This window comes from Doryrhamphus excisus, linkage group LG12 (genome assembly GCF_037039965.1).
Source record: "Doryrhamphus excisus strain RoL-2023G ecotype Guam linkage group LG12, RoL_Dexc_Guam_v1.1, whole genome shotgun sequence".
Taxonomy (NCBI): domain Eukaryota; kingdom Metazoa; phylum Chordata; class Actinopteri; order Syngnathiformes; family Syngnathidae; genus Doryrhamphus; species Doryrhamphus excisus.
Genome location: NC_136368.1, coordinates 1565435 through 1587151, shown reverse-complemented (window position 1 = coordinate 1587151; position 21717 = coordinate 1565435). Strand labels below are relative to the sequence as shown.

At 47.3% G+C, this 21717-nt stretch overlaps 2 protein-coding genes, 1 long non-coding RNA gene and 5 other non-coding genes across 9 annotated transcripts; 5 read left to right on the top strand and 3 right to left on the bottom strand.

Annotated features, from left to right (window-relative positions):
* The first annotated feature begins 330 nt into the window (after positions 1–330).
* trnal-caa (transfer RNA leucine (anticodon CAA)) lies at positions 331–442 on the top strand. The gene is made up of 2 exons: positions 331–368; positions 397–442. It is a non-coding gene; the product is annotated as a tRNA-Leu (tRNA).
* A 232-nt stretch (positions 443–674) lies between these two features.
* Positions 675–1943, bottom strand: dnajc15 (DnaJ (Hsp40) homolog, subfamily C, member 15). Its single transcript, XM_058081302.2, has 6 exons — positions 1787–1943; positions 1568–1619; positions 1422–1495; positions 1196–1272; positions 1064–1134; positions 675–957 (listed from the first exon to the last, which is right to left on the bottom strand). The coding sequence occupies exons 1-6, from the start codon at positions 1874–1876 to the stop codon at positions 887–889; spliced, it is 435 nt and encodes a 144-aa protein (XP_057937285.1). The 5' UTR covers positions 1877–1943; the 3' UTR covers positions 675–886.
* A 1013-nt stretch (positions 1944–2956) lies between these two features.
* trnas-gcu (transfer RNA serine (anticodon GCU)) lies at positions 2957–3038 on the top strand. Its single transcript has one exon. It is a non-coding gene; the product is annotated as a tRNA-Ser (tRNA).
* Positions 3039–3276: 238 nt separating this feature from the next.
* On the top strand, positions 3277–3358 carry trnas-gcu (transfer RNA serine (anticodon GCU)). Its single transcript has one exon. It is a non-coding gene; the product is annotated as a tRNA-Ser (tRNA).
* A 423-nt stretch (positions 3359–3781) lies between these two features.
* trnas-gcu (transfer RNA serine (anticodon GCU)) lies at positions 3782–3863 on the top strand. Its single transcript has one exon. It is a non-coding gene; the product is annotated as a tRNA-Ser (tRNA).
* A 518-nt stretch (positions 3864–4381) lies between these two features.
* On the bottom strand, positions 4382–4463 carry trnas-gcu (transfer RNA serine (anticodon GCU)). Its single transcript has one exon. It is a non-coding gene; the product is annotated as a tRNA-Ser (tRNA).
* A 3226-nt stretch (positions 4464–7689) lies between these two features.
* Positions 7690–20657, top strand: plekhm3 (pleckstrin homology domain containing, family M, member 3). Its single transcript, XM_058081292.2, has 8 exons — positions 7690–7799; positions 8697–9515; positions 12086–13120; positions 15540–15685; positions 16068–16261; positions 16963–17026; positions 20222–20379; positions 20449–20657. The coding sequence occupies exons 2-8, from the start codon at positions 9011–9013 to the stop codon at positions 20609–20611; spliced, it is 2265 nt and encodes a 754-aa protein (XP_057937275.2). The 5' UTR covers positions 7690–7799; positions 8697–9010; the 3' UTR covers positions 20612–20657.
* Positions 15389–20657, bottom strand: LOC131135453 (uncharacterized). Of its 2 annotated transcripts, XR_013629602.1 has the most exons (6): positions 20126–20657; positions 19472–19656; positions 19019–19311; positions 17103–17267; positions 16939–17017; positions 15389–15663 (listed from the first exon to the last, which is right to left on the bottom strand). It is a non-coding gene; the product is annotated as an uncharacterized LOC131135453 (long non-coding RNA). The 2 variants fall into 2 exon arrangements; XR_013629603.1 differs by lacking the exon at positions 19019–19311.
* Positions 20658–21717: the final 1060 nt, after the last annotated feature.

Below are 21717 nucleotides of genomic sequence, written 5' to 3'. Positions count from 1 at the left end.
TTGTTATGAAACAGGTCACAGCGCCACCGCTGGAGCGGAGTGGAAGTACGGTTAGCTGTTCGGGGAGATTAGCAACACAAGCTAGCTGTTTCGGGACCCGCACGTGCTTTTGTTGTGGAACAGGTCACAGCGCCACCGCTGGAGCGGAGTGGAAGTACGGTTAGCTGTTCGCGGAGATTAGCAACACAAGCTAGCTGTTTTTGGGCGTTTTATCGTTTGGATATCAAACGATCGGGTTTTTCTATCCAAGTTAACATTGAAATCAGACCATGACGACATTTTGAATGGATATGTTATACATACACTTTGTCTGTTTGAGTAACAGCAGTTGTCAGGATGGCCGAGTGGTCTAAGGCGCCAGACTCAAGGTCTTAACCCTTCCTGTCAAGCAGGGACTTCTGGTCTCCGAATGGAGGCGTGGGTTCGAATCCCACTTCTGACACTCTCTTTTCACATGTCCGATCGTTCTCATTTAATATGGCAGCAATAGTGTTAAGTGTAACGCACCAATGAAATGATACGTTTAGCTAACAATGTCTTCTAACTAGCATTTTTGTAACAATGTTTATCATTATGGGTCCACTACAGTACTGCATCATATTACTTGACTATAAAGGCAAAAATACTGTGTACTAAATGACTTCATGAATCCATGAGCATCCACTACACTGGATTTTCACACTAGAATTTATTTAAATAAAACATTTCACCACACAAATGTCCGATGACAATATAGTATTGTTCCCTAAATGGATGCTGCAATCATCTCATCACAGCTGTATCCACACCATATGCCGTCATTTAATAAACAATAACATGGAAATGATTGACGTCAATGAGAGTCTCCAAGCAGGATCTCCATGCTGCAGTCCAGGCAGGACAAAGGTCACCGCCGCATGTCCTTCTCCAGGAAGTCTTTGGCCTGGTTGATCTTAGTGGCGAGATACGGCGAGCCACCTGCATGAAAACGCCTTAAAGTTAAGATTTATTGTGCTCCTCTTCACACTGCAGCAGAAGAGCTCTAACGATCGTGTCCTCCATGAGGACATCAAGCCATTCCTACCTTTATCCGGATGGTTGAGCAACATGATCCTCCGATGTGCCTCGCTCACTTTGGACTTGGTGCTTCCCGGGCTGAAAGTGCACATCCATGAGAATCTTCCCAGGCAAAGAGCCGGCGTTCCAGCTGTATTACCTGATGCCGAGGATGAGGCTGGCTTCTCGTTTGGACATCTGTTGCTCAAAGCCTCCTTTGTAATACGACGAAAACGTCTGAGGGGGTGCAAAGAAGAAGGCAGTCTTAATTCTTTGTGGACTACACGTAATGTCAGTTTAGAACGTCCTAACTTACAGGCCACAATATTAGAATCATAATCTAGTAGTACTTATAATCCAAAAACTTCAACACGTAAAGAACTTACAGATGTCGGCATCTTCTTGACGGTGTCGGTGAACATCTGTCCAAGAGGTTTCCACAGACGGAATGCATAGCGACCTGCCAAACACATTTGTGGAGGTAAATCACTTAAAAAAAATAATTATCATCCTCTTCTCAACATATTCTTACCAGCAAAACCTGCAGCAGCCACGCCGAGACCGACCACAATCAACGTGCGTCCCTGTGGAAGATTCAACAAGTTGAATAACAAGCTAGCAAGCAAGCTAGCTAGCTAGCGGTCACCGGGGTTAGCAAACATGCGAGCTTAGCATGGAGACTTAGGAGACAAACGTCTCAATGGTCGCCACAAAGTCAACAAACCACTCAAATGTGACACCAGCTACTCACCAGCTGTCTGTCAATCTCTGCGTCACTCCTCGAAGTGTTTTTCGGAGCATACTCCGGGTATCTCATCACGTCTCCTCCGGCCGTCGCCATGTTTGACAGATTGTCTGTCCAGCTTCCGGTTACAATTGTCCAAATAAAAGTCTCAGCGGAAGTAAAAGTCCCAAAATATCCTTTGCTGATATAGTGCCGGTATCGGACGTGAATAAAACTAAACTGTAAACTCAGCGTAAATAAAACTATTAATGTAAATGAAAATGTACACTAGATGGAAACTAATCGTTTTAAACGGCGCTGCTAGTTGAATACTTTTACCAATAGATGGTGCTATTGGACACCAAATGTTTCAACTACAATCAAACCCGGTGGAAGTTGAAACACAGTAAACAAAATTAAATGTGACGTTTATGTATGTTTTTTTAAGCTTGGACTTATTAATTTAAAAATGCAAGCGTCAGTCATGTGGCACATTTGCATGCTGTTGATGCACAAAACAAACTAAACAAAGTGATTTATGAATGAACATTATTATGTTTGTAAAGGCAGTTTTTTTTAATTCAAGGCTTGTATTGGATCCCATTAGATTTGTTCCTAATAAATAGGACAGTGAGCATGTGTTCTTAATCCTCTTTGTCGTTTACTTCATTCAAGTATTACCTTGACCCCAAGTGTTGTTTGAACCTGGGAGCCATATGTGTTTGTCCTCATACTGTATGTATATGTGTGTGTGTGTGTGTGTGTGTGTCCCTCAGAGACCCTCAACATGATGAGGGCTCCAGCAGGAGTCTGGGCTGCAGAAGCACCAGGATCTGATGGAGTATCGGGCCTGGAGCTGCTTTCTTTTGTAGCTGGTAATTGGATTTGGTCGGGGAGCGGCGAGAGAGAGAGAGATGGCGGCGAGTACGAGCGCTGAATGACACACACTGGAAAACACGACACAACACAAACGTCTGTGTTTCCATCACAATGACTTCCCCGTGTCAAGTTTTCATCCACAATCTGCAGTAGCTCACAAAAGTCACATTTCAGTTAGCATTTTTAGCATACCCTGTCAAGGGAAAATACTATACAAGCGAGAGTAGTCAGTGTGCAGCTTGTATGGATGGAATCCACGGAAACTGAATCAACACAGCTTGACACAACATGTGAATTGCTGATGGAGCACATGTACCAGACGAGGTGGCCGAGTGGTTAAGGCGATGGACTGCTAATCCATTGTGCTCTGCACGCGTGGGTTCGAATCCCATCCTCGTCGACAACAGTTTTGCAGAGAAGGACCTGCGGATTAACAAAAATGCGTGGCACTATAATTGTGTGCCAGCGTGCACGAGTAATGGGGAGATGTGGTTCAGCATTATAATTGTCCCTCGCCTACAGTCAGTGCTGTTCGAATCCCATCCTCGTCTGCAAGATTTCAGCGCTGAAACATACGAGGCCACTCTATCTGTAGCAGCACTCATGCACGCTACTCTGCAAAACTCAGAGTATGTCAAGACGAGGTGGCCGAGTGGTTAAGGCGATGGACTGCTAATCCATTGTGCTCTGCACGCGTGGGTTCGAATCCCATCCTCGTCGACAACGGTTTTGCAGAGGAGGACCTGCGGATCAACACAAATGTGTGGCAGGATAATTGTGTGCCAGCGTGCACGAGTAATTGGGAGATGTGGTTCAGCATTATAATTGTCCCTCGCCTACAGTCAGCGCTGTTCGAATCCCATCCTTGTCGACAAGAGTTTTGCAGAGTAGCCTACCGGCGCCGGGGACCTGCAGATCAACACAAATGCATAGCAGCATAATTGTGTGCCAGCGTGCACGAGTAATGGGGAGATGTGGTTCAGCATTGTAATTGTCCCTCGCCTACAGTCAGCGCTGACGACACATGAATTCCAACGCAAGAAAGTCCGGTGTTGAAGAAACATACGAGTCCACTCCATCTGTAGCAGCACTCATGCACGCTACTCTGCAAAACTCGGAGTGTTCCAGGGGCAACCTGTGGCAGACGAGGTGGCCGAGTGGTTAAGGCGATGGACTGCTAATCCATTGTGCTCTGCATGCGTGGGTTCGAATCCCATCCTCGTCGACAACAGTTTTGCAGAGGAGGACCTGCGGATCAACACAAATGTGTGCCAGCGTGCACGAGTAATGGGGAGATGTGGTTCAGCATTATAATTGTCGATTGCCTATAGTCAGCGCTGACGACACATGAATTCTAACGCAAGTTAGTCTGATGTTGAAGAAACATACGAGTCCACTCCATCTGTAGCAGCACTCATGCACGCTACTCTGCAAAACTCAGTGTTCCAAGGTCACCCTGTGGCAGACGAGGTGGCCGAGTGGTTAAGGCGATGGACTGCTAATCCCATCCTCGTCGATAAGAGTTGTGTGCATGAGTGCTGCTGCAGATGGAGTGGCCTTGTATGTTTCTTCAACACCGGACTTACCTGCATTGGAATTCATGTGTCGTCATCGCTGACTGTAGCCGAGGGACAATTATAATGCTGAACCACATCTCCCCATTACTCGTGCACGCTGGCACATATATTATGCTGCTATGCATTTGTGTTGATCCACTGGTCCGCGACTCTGCAAAACTCTTGTCGACGAGGATGGGATTCGAACCCACGCGTGCAGAGCACAATGGATTAGCAGTCCATCGCCTTAACCACTCGGCCACCTCGTCTGCTACAGTGCAACCTTGGAACACGTTACACGTTACAACAATAACAAGAATGACTCCATTAACCTCCCAAAATAGCCGCCATGCTTCTTCTATTACGGTTCTGTTTTGGGCTCGGTCTACTTCCTGCTGAACAGCTGCCGTATCCTCTTTGCTCTTTCCAACACGCTAGCAGCGTTAGCCTTCTTATTTCAACCAATGAGGATTATTTGCATATTAAAAAATAAGCTTGTGTTTTTTGTCTGCTACTCCATCAGAGACAGGGCAAGGGGGGGGGACAAGCGTACGCCCAATCCGAGCGCGGCGTTTCCATGGAGATGGAAGCAACCGCTCGGCACTTCAATAGCGGGCGGCCCAGTGGAGGTAGACGGGCCATTGTGCGGCGTGCGCTCGGGGGTCAGCGCGGCGGTTGGAGAGAGGTAAGAGGGGGTCAGAGTGAGACAACACACGATGGCAGATGAAAGCGCTGCACATCTTAAATGTAATCATAATTTAGTCATCAGAAGGGGAGATGCTGGGGACAAATAAAGAAGTAGCGAGTGTGTGAGTGCCGTGAATAATGAATTCTAAACGGGAAGTGCGGACAAACACGGTCCGATTCCTCACATTGAAGAACAAAAACACCTCAGCTTTGTTGGCTTCTAGTTGCTTTGCTGGGCAACAACCTTCTAACGGTCTCAACTGTACCTGGAAGTGCAGAAAGGGGCTCGCAAATGTTCATATTAAAACACTGTGGTGTGCCATCGGGGCCAGCAAAGCCTCCTCTGCTGGCCCAAACACAACCAGAAGCACTGACCTATATTTACAACTTAAATTCCGCTATTGTAAGAAATGATTCCCGGTACTTTATTATCGTTCTGTGTGTTGGCATGTCAGGCTAATCCGCTCAGGGCCTTCAGAATCAGGAGTGCTGGCCCATGTCTCATACACACTATTATCCGTGGCGCTGTTTCCTCAACCAATCAGGTTGCTCACAATCAGCGTTTTTCTGCCCCCTGATTGGTTGACGTAAGCGTGTTTAGTGATGCTATTCCTCTTTACCAAGCTATCGACCAATCACTGAGCTGATACAGCGTCCTCTACGGTCTTCTCAGCCTTTCCAAAAGAACTTGACAGTTGACAACCAACGGTCGACAGTTGACAACTGTAGTTTAGTTATTGGATGGAAAATCAAACCCTTAAATGTTCCAAACTGCTGACCAAGCCGAGACCTCGTCGGGAGGATCAAGTCACAGAAGTCAGGATTCTGGGAATCAAACAAGCTGCTTCACAAAGAAATTGACGGAACTGCGGACAAGACGATGGAGAAGGAGCTCTGACAGGAATTTGTTACACTCTCCAGGTACCTCTGTGAAGTACCTGACGCAAGTCAGGACAACACAAAAGAGAACGTAGCGCTAACAACATAGGAAAAATAAAACTAAAGCCGGAGGAAACTGAGGACCACAAGATATAAAGAATAGCTTTCTATAAGTCATTAGAAGGGCTGAACCACAGGATGACCTGAAGCAACTCAGCAAGGCTGGAAACTATCCTAGAGACTAAAAATGAACGGACACATAAGACTGATAAAGAGTTCAGTCCCAGCCTAGATCCTGAAGGTTAAAGCAACTTGTCAAGTGTAGACCATGGGATCACAAAAGACCTTTGATAAACATCCTACAGGACTGGCGAAGAAATAGTCAGAGTTGTTGACAACAAACATGGAAACAAACCATCCATAGTCATTGAGATCTTGAGGGAGTTACAGGGTCTACCTCCCATCAAGGGGAACAACCCAAGGCAAGTCATTGAACTCATCAAAAATATAGAAAAGGCTTTAGCAGATTTGGACGAATTACAGGATTACGGAGCGGCGGGAGTTGACTCACTGTACTGTCAGTGGAAAGTAAATTTGCCTTTTTCCTTCAGGACCAACGGCTCACATTTGCAGACAATCCAACCGCCATTTCTGAAAACAAAACTAAGGAACCTTGAGGAAATTGAGCGCTATAACACACGTTGCTGAAAGAAACCTGAATACTCTATTTACCAATTAGGAGCCTGCTAATTTGATCTTAAGGTCAACAACGACAAGAAGGGACCACCATTATCTCTGACCAAGGAAGAAAAGGAAAGATAGAAGCGGCAACTTCACCAGCAAACCCGATGCCTGAAGGTCCAGAGGAGTCCAAAAATCTCTGGTCTCAAAGTTCACCAGAGAACCTTTTTTCCAAACAAGTACTATCACAGAGCGGAACCACACATTAATGACATCACTACTGGCAACACGACGACAACCAGCTCAGGTCAACGTTTCACACTAAATATCTGATATCTTGACCTCTACCGAAGGTCAAAAAGACTTGACAAAACCATTCTGGCAATCTCTCAAGAAGTAATTGAAGAACACAAGGTTATTCAGTTGATCTAATAGCTAGACTCCCCCGACCTCGCCCAACAGTCAAGAGGAACTTGACAAACCATTCAAGGGATTAAAAAGGTCCTAAAGTCGGAATGGTTTTTCCTTAAAACGTTGGCTTGGTTAAACCGAAGTGGGAGGAAAGGGGACACCGAAGCTCGGAAAGCTAAGGAAACCTCTCTGAAAGAAATGAAACTCCACACAAGACGGAATAAATATCATATTCTCATAAAGCCACAGAACTCTTCTGTATCTGAAATGGAACACAACCCAAGTGATTCAAGAAGGACTCCAACATGTGAACTTTATGCTACTGAAATGAGGTTGCTGTAGCTAATTAATTTCCGGCAAAGAATCAATACAGTATCTATAGCAATCATCACACTGGTCCTCTTCCTGGTACATGTCTGTGGTCATGTGACATTAGCTAAAAATATACTTATAAAAAGCCCTTTTCAGTCCAAATATTTATATAACTTTATAGGTATATTTAAATACACTAATAATAGCATTGATATAGTGCTTTTCAGGAAAAAGAAAGACGCTGTTCATTGGGGTAAAACTGTTTTTTGTTACCTTATGTATTTTCATCCACCCTTCAGTCTTCTCACGTGGGTCACAGTGGTTTATAGAGTGGCGTGACCTTTCTTTGTTCACTGATGCTGAGTGGAAGCGACCTATACGTACACAATGTTAGCAAGAAGCCACATAACGTGACGGATAAATATGCAAATAACACATTCTGTATATTTATACAGTATAAGTATGGGAATCGAATTAACACTAAAAGACAGCATGCCTCAGATTACATTATTTGCTTTCGGGAACATAATGAATACAAAGACGGAACATTCCCGCTGCAGCCTCAGTTTCACACTCGGACCACTTTATCGCGGGGACACTGTCAAACAAAATGACTTCATTGTAAACACTGTAAGGTGAGTCCAAATACAGCCTCTTTAACTTCTCTTGTGCGGTGTTACTGTAACGCCACGATACCAATACGTAGCCGATGTGTGATGGTCGTCACTTGATGCGAATATTTATCTTTCGCTGGGTCGACATTTTCCAGAGATTAGAGAAGCTATCCGTTAGCTTCGAGCTAACCAGCACCCGACCGGTGGCACAGTTGAGATCTCCCCCGCTAAAAGCATGCGTAGTAAGTCAACAAGACGAGCAAATGTGCACATATCTACGTATAGATGTAGGAGTGGTGATTTAAAGGGGCGTTTTTAGATGTAGCATTCGCTAGCATCCCTGAGACGCTGACCGTGACGTCACCTCTGTCATATTAACAGAACCAGATATGCTGGCTTTGCGATATGATCAACGCGCATGCGCAGTCTGACTTGTGAGGCCACATTTGCTTGTCAGTTTGAATTATCTGGAGAATGAATGTTTTCCAATGCAGCCATTCCATGTTGTGGTGCATTATACAAAAAGGAACTAGAATACCCTCAACATTTTCTTTTAGGGAATGAAAATGTTCCATAACGGGGAAAAGTGTGGAAAAGGGTCTTTACTGACATGTGGCGTGACCCTGCAATGAGGTAATAGCTGTTTGAATAATTCAGATGAGTGAGGAGGCAGAGCTTGGGAAAATCAATATGAGCAGATTAGACAAGAGGATGGATGGACAGTAGCTCCACCCTTGGCCGGCTTTGTCTCCAGTGGCAGGAAGTACTGTAGTCTGGCTTTGACGAGGATGGGTCCTAGTTATGAGGAACACGTCTTTATTGTAAAACTGATTCGTGTTGACCAAGCTATGAAATGCTCTTCCTCAGCAGCTGTTTTCACGCATGGTTCCTCTTTGCTGTTTCTTCCTCCTGTTGTAGCTGATGACTTCATAACTGCAATACTAGCAGAGCCTGGATGCTTAAAGCTGCCTGACCTTCTTGCAGTTCTGAAGTCCTTCATGCAGGAATTTTGAATGTTGGAGTGTCAAACAGCATTTTTCAACAAGAGGCAGAGAAGTAGAGAAGGACACTCAAAGGTCCTCAGGATCCTGGTCCTGCCTCGGCTGATCCATATGCATACAAGACATTTGGCCAGCTGACAGCGAGCTCGTTTGTTGGACATGAACGTGCTGGACCCCATCAAGGCTGGAGGTCTACTTGTGTGAGCTTTCAAAGCAGGAGTAGGCCCAGCCATGGAGGGTCTGAGGCAGCTGGACATGGTGGGTGACATCAGCCCGGCTCTGGAGGCCACAGAGGACTTCATCCACTGCATGGACGGCATTCAAGGCCAAGGTCTGAGCCAGGGTCAGACCGGGGTCCTCCAAGACTCCGTGCAACCCAGGAAGCTCCAGGAGGTCTCGGGTGCAGCGCTGGCTAAGCTGAGCTCCAGCGGTGTTTGGAGCCTGCTGGCGGCGGAGCAACCCGAGGTGGGGCCACTAGGACTGGCGTGGGCCGATAACCTGAGCGTCCTGGGCCTTGGCGTGGGGCTGAGGCACGGCAAGAGGAGCCGGGCGCGCTCCACCAACGACCTGGCGGCCCACGGCAAGGAGAGCAACGGCACCTCGTCTAACTGCGCCTTCAAGAAGGGACACAACCGGTCCAGGTCGGACGTCAACTACCGGCCATCCGCCTACACGGACAACGGACTCCCCGCCGTGGAAACCGTGAAGAACAGCAACCTGCAGCACCAGCAGCAAGGTGAGTCCACACGCGCACACAAATCCGGTGCAGACCACCTGTTGGTGATGTCACTTTGCAAAAGAAACCCTTTAGAATTGCATTCATCGGTGTCTAGAACGGCTCTAATCCTCATTGAGTGATCTGAGGAAGCACATGGATTACGTCCCATGTCTTCTTCTCCTGTACTTGTGCAGTATGTCCTCCACACACTAAACTGCATCAATGTCCTTCTGTCCTTTGCAAACATCCTCAGAGGAGGCAGTAATGACAGAAAATGATGATAACTTAAAATGACACAGCTGTGCTGTGACACTCGCTATTCTCTCTCCCACACACACACACACACACACACACGCACACACACACACACACACGCACACACACGTAAGCAGTATTTGTGTATTTTGGTTGTGTGAAGGAGATCCAGAGGGATGTTGAGGGATAATAGCTTGTAATCCTGTCAGCAAATGGACTCAAATGAGGCGAGAGAGGAGGAAGCTAATTAGGCGCCTCCTGACACTGGCAGGATTACGTAGCATTAGCATATGTGTGAAAAGCTAGCAGACTATTTAGCCGGCCTGAAAGAGAATGAGAGACGCCGGCTCTTGGCCGTCCCCCCTCCTTCTTTGTCGTAGTGTTTGCTTTTCCATTAGCAACAGTTGGAGATGTTGCCAATGGTAAATGCTGATTGTTACCAACAACACAATGACAACAACGGGCTGTCATTCATTCAGATGAGTTCTTGTCAGTCATGATTAGTAAATGGCTGCTTTTGTCTTCTTACCTCCACCAAGGAACTTGCGTATGCATTGGACTTATTTGTAGGCAATGTCCTGATATATTGATATATTAGTGTTTTAAATGAGGGGGGGTGTAACGGTATGGCACACGTGATCATGGATTCATGTGTTAACTTGGTGTTATGGTCTGGGTTGGGCTTATTTTGGTTGCAGTAAGGGAACCAAATGGGGGAAAAACTAATTACTCAACACACTCACTGAAAATCATCAGTAGGGCTACAGTTAGCAACTAACAACTCGACTCATTGAGTAATCGAAAAAAAACATATTTTTGCTTGTTTTTGAGATATAATAATTCACATGAAAAAAAAATCAATTTCACTAAGTAATGAATAACCAATTGGTTGAATTATTTAGATAATCAAAGTTCTATTTGTTAAATGGACATTGTGCATAGTCTAAGTAGCAGTTATGTTTAGTGCTATATATATACTATATGCAATCTGACTGCACACAGAAGACAGAGTTGTTGAGGGAGTCCAACTAGCAGGCTAACAAAGATGAAGTTGAAATATAATATAACTTTTTGTAATCGAGGTATTGGAATTATCCGAATAATCATTGCATCCCTAGTCATCAGGCTAAAGTCCGACGCAAGTCCCAAAACATTGAGGTCAAAGTCTAAATCGAGTTGCAAGTCTTTGAAAATATTGTCCAAAGTCATCAAAATTCCGACGTCCTGTGCTGGGTCGTCTTCCATCATGTTACCAGGGTACTCACTGACATGTTTTCATATGTTATCATTACTTTGGTCGCTGATTGGCTAGAAGACGTCACATGGTTGAACCCCCTTATCGTGATGAGCGTGGTTTTTAAGCAACCAGTTTTGGTTCCTTGCCATTTTCATTCTTTTTTTATGCCGCCTAGTCCTGATTAGGGTCAGGGTTTGATATTTTCATGTGAAACTAAATCAGTGAATGCAACAACAACCCCGAAAGCAAATTAACATCCGGTGTTCCTGGCGGACTTGTTAGTTACTCTAAGTGATGTCCAGTCTAATTGAGGGGGGCAGTTTCCCTCTCAGCCCTCCCAAGCGTGACGAAGGCCAATCGTCTCGACTCCGCTTCATCTCATTTGCATATTCATGCGGCATAAAGGCTTTGTTAACCCGCTGACATTGTGGTTTTGATAAGATCGATGAGCGGCTCGCCTGGCCTAACGCAGAAGTGACAAATGTTGTTTTTCTTCTCCCTGCTCCGATCGATTCTGCCTCCTGGAAATCAAACGTCCGACATCCGTCACTTAGAGCGCACAGCACAGCGAGGGCTCCAAATGGAATCAGTGGAGGAGAGTGGTTTTTTTTTATATGTGACGTCGCCTCAAGAAGGCTTGATTTATTGATGTGTCGACTCAAAGACGTATGAGCGTTTAAACTGTAACACAACTACAATTCTGATTGATGGGTCACATGACACCTTGCATTGTTATAGCTGAGGTGTTATGTTTACTTTTTTCTTTGGTAACTTTTATAAGTATTGAGGCAGAAACTACAGCGATCTCTAAGAGTGGGAAAGGGCTGGTCATCCATTGCCATTATTTCCATGATGAGATCACAGGCTGTGTTATGGTTATCTTTGGCAAGCTTTTCAAATGCTGCAGCCATAGTAACAAACCCCGGGTGTTGTAGAGAGGCTGACCCGAAAATGGTGCACCCCTGTGATGTCAATGGCATGTGGTGATTGTTATGATATGAGATGATAAAGCTTCAGTATTCCTTCAGTGGCACCATCTCAGCATTTAGTTGAAGGTTCTGAGAAAGCCGGAATGTTCTTCTCGTGTGTCATCCAGGTGAAAAGGGCAGCAGTAGCAGCGTTCTGAAGCAGGCCGAGATGGAGCATCGTGAAGGTCAGCGAGGTCGCTGGACCACATGTCATGTGGAGCTGACGCCCTGTGAGCTCCGCCTCTACACGCTGGACAGCAGCGCCAACCGCCAGCTGGGCACCGCCTACTCGCTGTCACACTGCCAGAGCGTCATGTCGCCGGCGCCGTGTGGCCAGGTGGGCCAGCCAGCCGACCCGCGCACGATCCAAACCGTGTTCTTCAACAGCACGCGTGTCCAGCTGAGGGCGGGCAGCCAGTGGGAGGCCATGGAGTGGAGGCGGCTCGTGTGGGAGAAGGTGCAGGCAGTGAGGCCTGAGAGGCAGGAGAACCGCCAGAGGAAGGCGGTGCTGGAAAAGGTCGCCACGTTTCCCGCCCCCATGTCGCCCTCCTCGTCGCCATCCAGGTCTGAGGGCGACAGCGACACGTCGGCAGAGGCGTCACTCCGGTCTGATGGCGGCACCTTAAGCAGACCGACCACGCTTCCTCTGTTCAGCCAACGATGCCAGGACGTCTTTAAAGCTGGACTGCTGCACCAGCTTCTGGACCAGAACAACTGGAGGACCTTCACCTTCGTCCTGACCAGAACCGCTCTGCAGGCTTTCCCCACAGAAGGACGCGGGTCTGTGTCGCATCCCATCCGCCAGTACCCACTGGCCTCCTGCCTGGGCGTGCATCCAGACCCAGAACGGGAGGAGCCGTGGACAGACCAAGGTGACCGCTTCCGGGTGACGTTCCCCGACGATGTGCTCCGACTCCGAGCGGACACCAAACTCAAAGCTCAGGAATGGATGGAGGCCATGAGAGAGGCGGTGGATGCGCAGCGGCCTGCGCACGTGGAGGGGAGCGCTCCGGCCCTGCAGGGGGTGCTGTTGAGATCCCGGGAGAGGAGGCAGAGAGACGCCCAGCGAGCCAAGCGTCAGTCGGTCACCACCAGCTTCCTCAGTCTTCTCACCTGTGTGGCCGTGGAGAAAGGACTGACTGCTCAGAGCTTCAGGTGTGCAGGTGAGATGGAAACGCCGCCAGACGTCCTCCTGGACACGATCCGTACTTGTCCCTCCTTTTGTATTCCCATGTATTTCCTGCCTCCTCTCCCTTTCCATGTCCTTTGGTACGTTCATCTTGCGTCTGTTTACGCAACCTAAGTTGCCTAAAACCAGGTGTGTCCAAACTCAGGGGCTTCCAAGTACTTTTTATAAATATTCTACAAAGTATTAAAATCCGTCCGAATCAGAAGATTACCAGCAACTGTTATTAACTCTTCTTCTCAACTCATAGCTCCGCCCACTTCACAAACTTGACTCGTGCACGTGTGATTGTTTAATGTTTGGAGCGTGCACGAGGTGTTGATGCCGCTCCATTTTCACTCTTTGAACTCCTTTCATGTGTGCACTTTGCATATGCACGACACATATGTACATACGTGCACGCACACACACACACACACACACACATAAGTGACCTGCCCCTATTTAACATCAAAATATACTCTGCTAATTACACCTGGGAATTGATCTCTTTCTTTTGAAGGAAACTGCCTGTTTGTGTGTGTTTATTTGAAGAGCCGCGTACTTGTCACCCCTTGACACTTGTGTGCGCACACACACACACACACAAACGCACCCACACACTCACGGTGTGCACAGTTTCTTCAGATTTGGTGACCCTGCTACATTCAGAACAGAACTTGGGGTCGGAACATCTCTTCATCCATGACACACACACACACACACACACACACACCAGTCGTGCACGCTGGAGTGTTTTGTCAGTGTGAAAGAAAACACATCAAAGCCACACACACACGCACACACACTCAGAGGTGTGCTAGCCTGGACCCGTGGCGGGCAGATGAAAGCCCGCTTTGGCCTTCAATGCTGTCCCCCTCCACCATGCACTCACCCTGCTCAGGTCAAAGTGAACACCCCCCACACACCCCGCCCCGGCACTGTGCACCCCCCCACCCCCACTACACAGAGCGAAGGTACAATCGGTGTGGACCTTTTGAGCTGCGTTTAAATTCCCATTCATCTACCCGTCCCTCCAATAAAAGATCAGAGAGCTACGGTGGAAACTGACAGAAGCTTGAGCAACAATTAGCAGCAGAATAGAAGCAATAGTAACAGCATGGACCAAAGTAAGGAGGACCACATCACAGGAGACATGAAGCGATACGGCCCATCCAATCCAGTAATGATATCGTGTTCCGATTCAAGCGTAATCCCGTATCAGAAATTGCTGATAGCATCTGCGGTGGTTTTCCATCCATGAGCCATGTCTGTTGTTAGCGATTGCAGCTAAATAGCTCGTCCTCCACACACACCTGACGTGTTCACAGCCACACAAAACATCCGGGTTGCCGGCAGAGCGTACTTCATTCCAGCCTCATACGCACTTTACGTGGTGTGTGTGTTTATGTAACGCAGCATGTGTGGAGACAGCTAATTTTGCTAATAGTAATAGACTTGGTGATAATAATGATCACATGTCGACATAAACAGACAGTTCTTCATAAAAATGACCCCTTGGGGTCAGCGTTTGCTGATGAATGACGGGCGTTGTTGTTATGATGTACTTCCTTCCTTTCGGGTTTGAAGCGTGCTCGTCTTCAGGCTGACACACGTTGACACACGCTTCCTGTGATGTTTTTTTTCTTGTTCCTCTCCAAGATCTGTTTTTTTTTCCTTCCCAAACTCAGATTATAATCTCCCTGTGTCTTTTCTTCTCCGCGTCTTCCTCCTCTGAGGTGGATGTTTGGTTTGATAAGGCCCACCTGTCATTAGCGTGCGTGTGTGTCTGAGATGGCGTGAGCAGGTCCGGGTGTTTGGCTGAGGGCTGAGCCTGGAAGGGCCCCTCCAGACAAAGCTATGAAAATGAATAGAAGGCAGGGTCTATTTGTTCCTCACGTCTGTGTTGTGACTACATCTGGAGGCACGAGAGTTCACAAGACTTTGACAGCTGCGTTGTGTCACACGTGCAATCGCTGTGACATCTTTAGCTTGTGAGGGTCAAAGGGCTTCTTTTAAAATGCTGATACGGTTTTAGTATCTTTATGATTTTAGATTTGTGAGGAATTTATTGAGGGGGCATAAAGTGACACCTTTCAACGGCGGGTGATCTCGTTCAGCGAGTCGTAACGTAGCCGAGTCAGGAATGCAATTGGTCCTCAAAGGGTCGTAATCATAACTGACACCATTCATGAGCAAAATGACTAAAATGATCCAAAAGTCAAACTCGGAGCACGCCACGCCACAGGACATTTGTACATGTAATTTAAGTAGTTCATGACGCCGGCTACCTTGCACCGTGCAAATAATCAGAATGACACGAAATTGCAGTAAAACATCAGAACGGAAGTGATGGGGCAAGCAATGACCTGTTGTGTCCTACCTGTTGCCATGACATCCTCGCTGTGTGTCGTCAGGCTGTCAGCGTCCTGTGGGTCTCTCCAGAGGAAAGGCCAAGGTGTGCCACTACAGCGGTTGGTATTACTGTCAGAGCTGCCACCGGGACAACACCTTCCTCATCCCGGCACGCCTGCTGCACAACTGGGACACCAGCAAGCACAAGGTGAAAACACACACCAAAAAACACAGATAGTTAGGGCTGCAACGATTATCAAATAAGTAGTCGAGGATTTTTTTTTCCACGTTTTGAAGAATCGCTTAATTTACGTCACCCACACAAAGTATGAAGAAGGAAGCGGGTGTTTGAAGATTGAATCGGCTAGAAAAAGTGGCAAGACGGAAAATGTGGCTAAACAGCAATTGGAACACTGTGACGTGTATCAGTTTTAATGCCTCGCTTTGCTGTCGCCGTCGCTGCTGCTTTCAGTAGAATACTCCATTCCTAAAATATGGAATAGCTGCAGCCCTAACTATAACAATTATAACAACAAATAATAATTACTAACAGCAAAAACCTAACTGGGCTTGACTGTGCGCTGCTGTAGGTGTCCAAACAGGCCAAGGAGTTCCTGGAGTTCGTGTACGAGGAGCCACTGCTGGACGTCCAGCAGCTCAACCCCGGTCTGTACGAGCACTGCGAGCCTCTCAGCGTGGTGCTACGTCTCCGCCAACGACTGCAGTCGTTGCGAGCGTACCTGTTCAGCTGCCGGGCCACCATCGCAGAGGATCTACGGCGACGGTAACTTTGCTAGTTGCTAAGATGGGCAAGAGTCTCCTCCTCCTGACTTTTCTCTGCAGTTGCCTGAAATGTAACAAAAACAAACCTTTCTAAAAACACATAAGCAGCTTCCGGTAGTGAATTGTAAGGTGCCGACTCTTATCGGCGTCCATGACTCTACTGATGATGATGCTTGTGAACACTTGGATGGAATGACCTCAGCATCACACTCGCTCTCATACACACACGATATGGCCTGCGTTTCCACACGTGTGCAGCGTCATGTGAAGAAATGCTGCTCATACATGAAACGTGTGGTCTATTTATGCAGGGGGTGGGATGTGTGTGTGTGTGTGTTGGGGGGGGGGTGATGGATGCCGGCTGCCCCACTGCCGTGTCCCTCATCCATCCTCAACACATAAACATGTCCTCTTCTCAGACTCCAAAACACGACTACTTCACTCTGTTCATTAGGTACACCAGATGATGAGAGCCAGTATAAAAGGTGTCCATCGTGTCTGCTGTTTACGTCAGTCACTTTCAAACAGAAGAGGATTCATGAGGGTCCTACACAACCTACAACTTAGCATGCAGATAGAAGATACATAGTCTATAATATAGTACATAATATAATTAATAGTCATTTGTTAGTGTATCATTTGATGATAAACGCAATGTCACCAAGATGGCTGACTCACCTCTTTACTTCTTCTCCACCACAGAATCTTCCCTCGAGAGTATTTGCTCCAGCACATCCACCTCTACTCGATGGCTGACCTGCAGCAGGTATGCGCACACACACACACACACACACACGTACACTTTACCAGAGAGGAGACTTGTGTTAAGTATTGGGACTGACCTCTTGAATGAATGAGAGGGTAGACGGAAGTCCTTAGTGGTCCCGGAACGTCGATTCATCATCCCAGCAAGACACTTTGGACAGCCGTATGCATCCGACTTTGTTAGAACACTTTTCAGAGGCCCCTTGCTAGCGTACAAACGAAGGCGTGCTTGGAGGAGTTTGCTGTGGAAGAATGACAACTTCAGTGACCTCAAACACACACAAACACCCAGTAACTTTAGTAGCGTGTAGCTATGTGTGGCGATGATGATGCATAGAAACTTTGTTTATGACCTTCTAAATACTTTTAACATTATTAGAGCCCTCTAGAAACGAACTAACACCCCTATAGCCACTTTTACGGTTCCAATATAGTAGACATAAGACATAAATGACATTTGTGCTCGTGCGTGTTGCTATAAATGTGTTCCACGGGGGAGCAGAGTGAGTGGCGGACAGGAAGTTGAGTTTTAGCTTCCTGTGGGTTACGGCCGCAACAGTTGCCTGTTTTAATACTAGAGATTATTATTGTGCCTGTTGTGAGATCATTCAAACCTCCAATAAAAGCCTGTTGCTCCAGCGATCAAGTCTGGTGCTTGTGTGTCCCAGCTAACAGTTCCATTTACATTAACATTACTGACACCTAGTGACTAGTGTGGAATACTACATGTCATCAACGTCTTTGTATCCAAGTATTTTTGATCATTTGTGGGTGCAGCCCTCGTAAGTGGTCTCATTGTGTTACTGGGCAGACAACAAGTCACGTGGACTACATGCTCACTCTTCATGCATAGTTTGGTGACAGTTTTTAAAAGTGTGTGTGGTGTTCCAAAGGGGCCAGCATGGTGGTGGTTTGGGGGGGGGGGGTCATTGGAGAAAGCGTCCACAAATGAGTGAAAAGTTCTTTTGTTGGTCATTATGTTGCACTCTGCCCCACTTTTTTCTTCTTTTATGGCGGGCTTCCTCGCTGGCTCGGCCCGACAGAGACTCTCACGGTGAAAGACAGCGCAATCCCAACCCCCCCCCACCCCCCACCACCCCTCTCTAACGAAACCCCCCCTCTCCCCCGCACTCCCACACGGCTTGGCTAATTGGTCACATTGAGACTCAACAGGCGGGAAAACAAAGCGTGACATCCCTCCATTGTCGTGGACATGCCCTCCACCTCACACATGCCTGTTAGCATGTTAGCATGCTCCATCCCGGCTAACACGCCGATTATTTTTCTACCGCTCTTAATCATCACGACTCCGGGTCGCCGCTACCTCTTGTTCGTCCCCCCGTCGGAGGTCCTCAAGCACTCGTGTCTTAATTGCCGCTGCACATGAACAAGTGCTGCTGCTGCTTTTCATGCTGCCTCTGAAAGAACACACGCTCGTCATCAACGTGGCTTTTTTTTCTTCCCGCTCAGAGGTCAACCCTGGCTACGCTAGCATCCGGACCGTATGGAGGAACCATATGTTTGTCCCACCACACTTTGCCCCCTTTTTTTAACCTCTGTGTGGACTAACAAGCACACTCAGTACGTATTCACGCGTGGTTCATACAGCCAATGTGTGTCGTTTGGGCAAAATGTCCATTTTTGGTCATGCCACAGCATCTCAACAGGATTCGGGTCAGGACTTGGACTAGGCCACACCAGAGTCTTCATTTTGTTTTTCTTGCTGGTGTGTTTTGGATCATTTCCTGCTGCAGAAACCAAGTCTCCTTCAGGATGTTTTGGTAGACATCAGATTAAATGGTTCCATTTATAACAGCAAGTCTCCAGGTCCTGAAGCAGCAAAACGGCCCCAGACCATCACACTACCACCACCATATTTTACTCTTGGTATGATGTTCCAAGTATTTTCCCAGGTCTTGGGGATCATGAAGATGGAATGTTTTGACTATTTGCCCAGTGTCTTTCTTATGGCGGAGGAGTCATGAACACTGACCTTAACTGAGGAGAGTGAGGCCTGCACTGCTTTGAATGTTGTTGTGGGGTCTTTTGTGACCTCTTGGATGAGTTGGCGCAGCGCTCTTGGGGTCATTTTGGTTGGCCGGCCACTTCTGAGAAGGTTCACCACTGTTCCGTGTTTTGGCCATTTGTTATTGTAGGTAGGCGGGTTGTGGCGCTTGTTGTTTGTACACGAGTGATCAGTCCCTGAAGGCATCACGGTAAGACTTATTGATGAACAAATGGGAGTCCAGTAGTTCAAGTGCTAGGCTCCAGCATACACCTGCGACCCTAAGGAGGATAAACGTTATAGAAAATGGATGGATGGATAGTTCAAGTGCAGGAGGTTCTGACTAAATATTTGGGACATGGGGCAGCTGCTGGAATATTTTGTGTGTGTGTGTGTGTGTGTGTGTGTTTAGCCCAACCCCCCACAAAGAGTGCGACCCACCTCCACCAATGTGCTGCCTGTCGTTGGATTGTCTGCTCCAATTAGGGGAGAGTTCTTAATTAGTGAGCCTGTCAGCACGCATCAGGCCAGGCATTCGTCAACGGGACAGAGGGAGGCAGGGGGAGGAGGGAAGGCGGGGCCGGGACCAGCGCCTCCGCATCGGGCCGCGGCGTCGCCGTCAGCACCTGAAACATTCATCATCCTGTCCGTTAAATTAGGAACACTTTGCTTGGAGCTTGTCTAGACGCTAAACACTCCGTCATTTAGTGGGAACAACAACCTTGCGTGTGTGTGTGTGTGTGTGTGTGTGTGTGGTCCACATGCATGAAGGAGGTTCTAATTGGCAGGTGGAGGCACTTTTATGTGAATGCGGCCTCTCTTCAACGCTGTGTTGATTTTTCTCTGTAGATTTCCTTTCACTCCCAGTCATCCACTGTCTATTTGCTGCTAGACTGCACACGCGCAAGAACTTGCCAGCCGTTTCCTTCACATGCTAACTTCCCAGAACACACACAACGTGTCCGAAAAATTCCATGCTTCCCGCAGTAAGTGGCGTGTTCCAGTGTCACACTGTGGCCTTCATAGGTACATTCTAAAAAGCAAAATGTGTTACTTCCTGCCTATATTCTTCACCCCGGAAGTGTCTCTGTGTACCTGAGTATGACAGTTGGCTGCTTCTTCTTCTCTCCTTTTTAACTGTGATTTCCAACCAATGGAGTTACGTCATGGGGTGTCTTGCTGCCCCTGCAGGTGATCGACGGTCAGCTGGCGCCGTTCCTGTCCAAGGTGATAAAGTTCGCCAGCTCGCACGTGTTCAGCTGCAGCCTTTGTCGGGAGAAAGGCTTCATCTGTGAACTCTGCCACAACGGACAGGTCATCTACCCTTTCCAGGAAAGCGCCACCAAGAGGTGGGTACAGCTACCAGCTCCGCGTGTAGGCGGCGGAAAAGAGCGCTGATGTGTCGTGGCGTCCCCCAGGTGCGACGGCTGCGGCGCCGTCTTCCACGCCGAGTGCCGACAGAAGGCTCAGCCGTGTCCTCGCTGCGTGCGCAGAGAACTCCACCACAAGTGTCCGTCTTCCTTCTGGTCGCCGGACGACAACAGTCCCGGCTGCTACCATCTGCCCTACCAGGACACCTGAGAAGCCTGAGACGCGCTGACTCGTCTTGCCAAGGGGCGGAGCTCAGCTTGGAGCGCAAACGATGCACAATCTTCACACACAGCGCCATCAGGAGCGTACAAGATGGCGGCTTTCTCTTCCCGGTCACTTTGAAACATCGATCCACTGGAGAGAAACAAAGAACATTTGATAATGTTATTCATTTATTCTGGAGGACCTTGTGCCCCCCCCCTCCTCACAATGAACAGATTAATGACATTTGCTGTGAAAATAAAAATGTTTCCTGATCTCCCTCAAATATGTCAAATTTCACCAAAGTCGGGTCTGCAACAGGACCTCAAAGAAAACAAACGCCCCCCCCACCCCAAAATGTGTAGCTTCCTGATATTTTTTCATTTTCTGACGTAGACAAATTCCTCGTTTATCACGTTAATTGGTTCCAGAACCGATAGTGTTTCCGAATTTCCAGTCAATGTTAATAAATGGAATACTTTTGTACTTAGAGCATATACAACCTGTTTGTGACTTTCTAAATACGAATTTGACCATTAATAGAGCCATGTAAACACGCCTCTGGTCACTTTTACACTCTATTATTGTGTTTACATCACATTGCCAGACTACGGTAACACTGCAGGGACATTACCGACGACGGATGCTAGCATTAGCAAGCTACCGAGTAAACTAGTTAGCATCTCTAATTTACTTACTCTAAACGTAAGAAAGTGTTTCAAACTGAGTAGGGAAGGGGGGCAAGTAAGACAAAAACGTACCACTTCCAGACGAAATGAGGAGAACCCCCCCCCCCCATACACACTCCATCGTGGCCGTGATATGTCGACTGGGCTCCGCTAGCTTAATAGCCATACCAGTCGTCTCCATGCAGTGTGAAAGATAATGTAATCTAATGTCATGTCTCATAACATTATGACCAGGATAGTATATATAATTTCTCTTGTAATATTTAATTATAGACCATAGTCAACCACGAAATGGCCATAATGTGTTAATACATTATTTAAAAAACCCCGAAATACTATAGGGAAGGATCATTGTACTGTAACGTGTGCCCCCAGTGTTCACACGTGGTATTACAACATCGCAATTTTTTATTAGCCACTTATACA

Excerpts from the sequence above, each read along its gene's own strand:
- dnajc15 (XM_058081302.2), bottom strand. The coding sequence starts at position 1,876 with ATGGCGACGGCCGGAGGAGACGTGATGAGATACCCGGAGTATGCTCCG. Across the intron at positions 1,620-1,786 it reads CAGAGATTGACAGACAGCTG|GGACGCACGTTGATTGTGGT; the intron begins GTGAGTAGCTGG and ends AATCTTCCACAG. Across the intron at positions 1,273-1,421 it reads TCAAGAAGATGCCGACATCT|ACGTTTTCGTCGTATTACAA; the intron begins GTAAGTTCTTTA and ends GCACCCCCTCAG.
- plekhm3 (XM_058081292.2), top strand. The coding sequence starts at position 9,011 with ATGGAGGGTCTGAGGCAGCTGGACATGGTGGGTGACATCAGCCCGGCT. Across the intron at positions 17,027-20,221 it reads CGATGGCTGACCTGCAGCAG|GTGATCGACGGTCAGCTGGC; the intron begins GTATGCGCACAC and ends CTGCCCCTGCAG. Across the intron at positions 20,380-20,448 it reads CAGGAAAGCGCCACCAAGAG|GTGCGACGGCTGCGGCGCCG; the intron begins GTGGGTACAGCT and ends GGCGTCCCCCAG.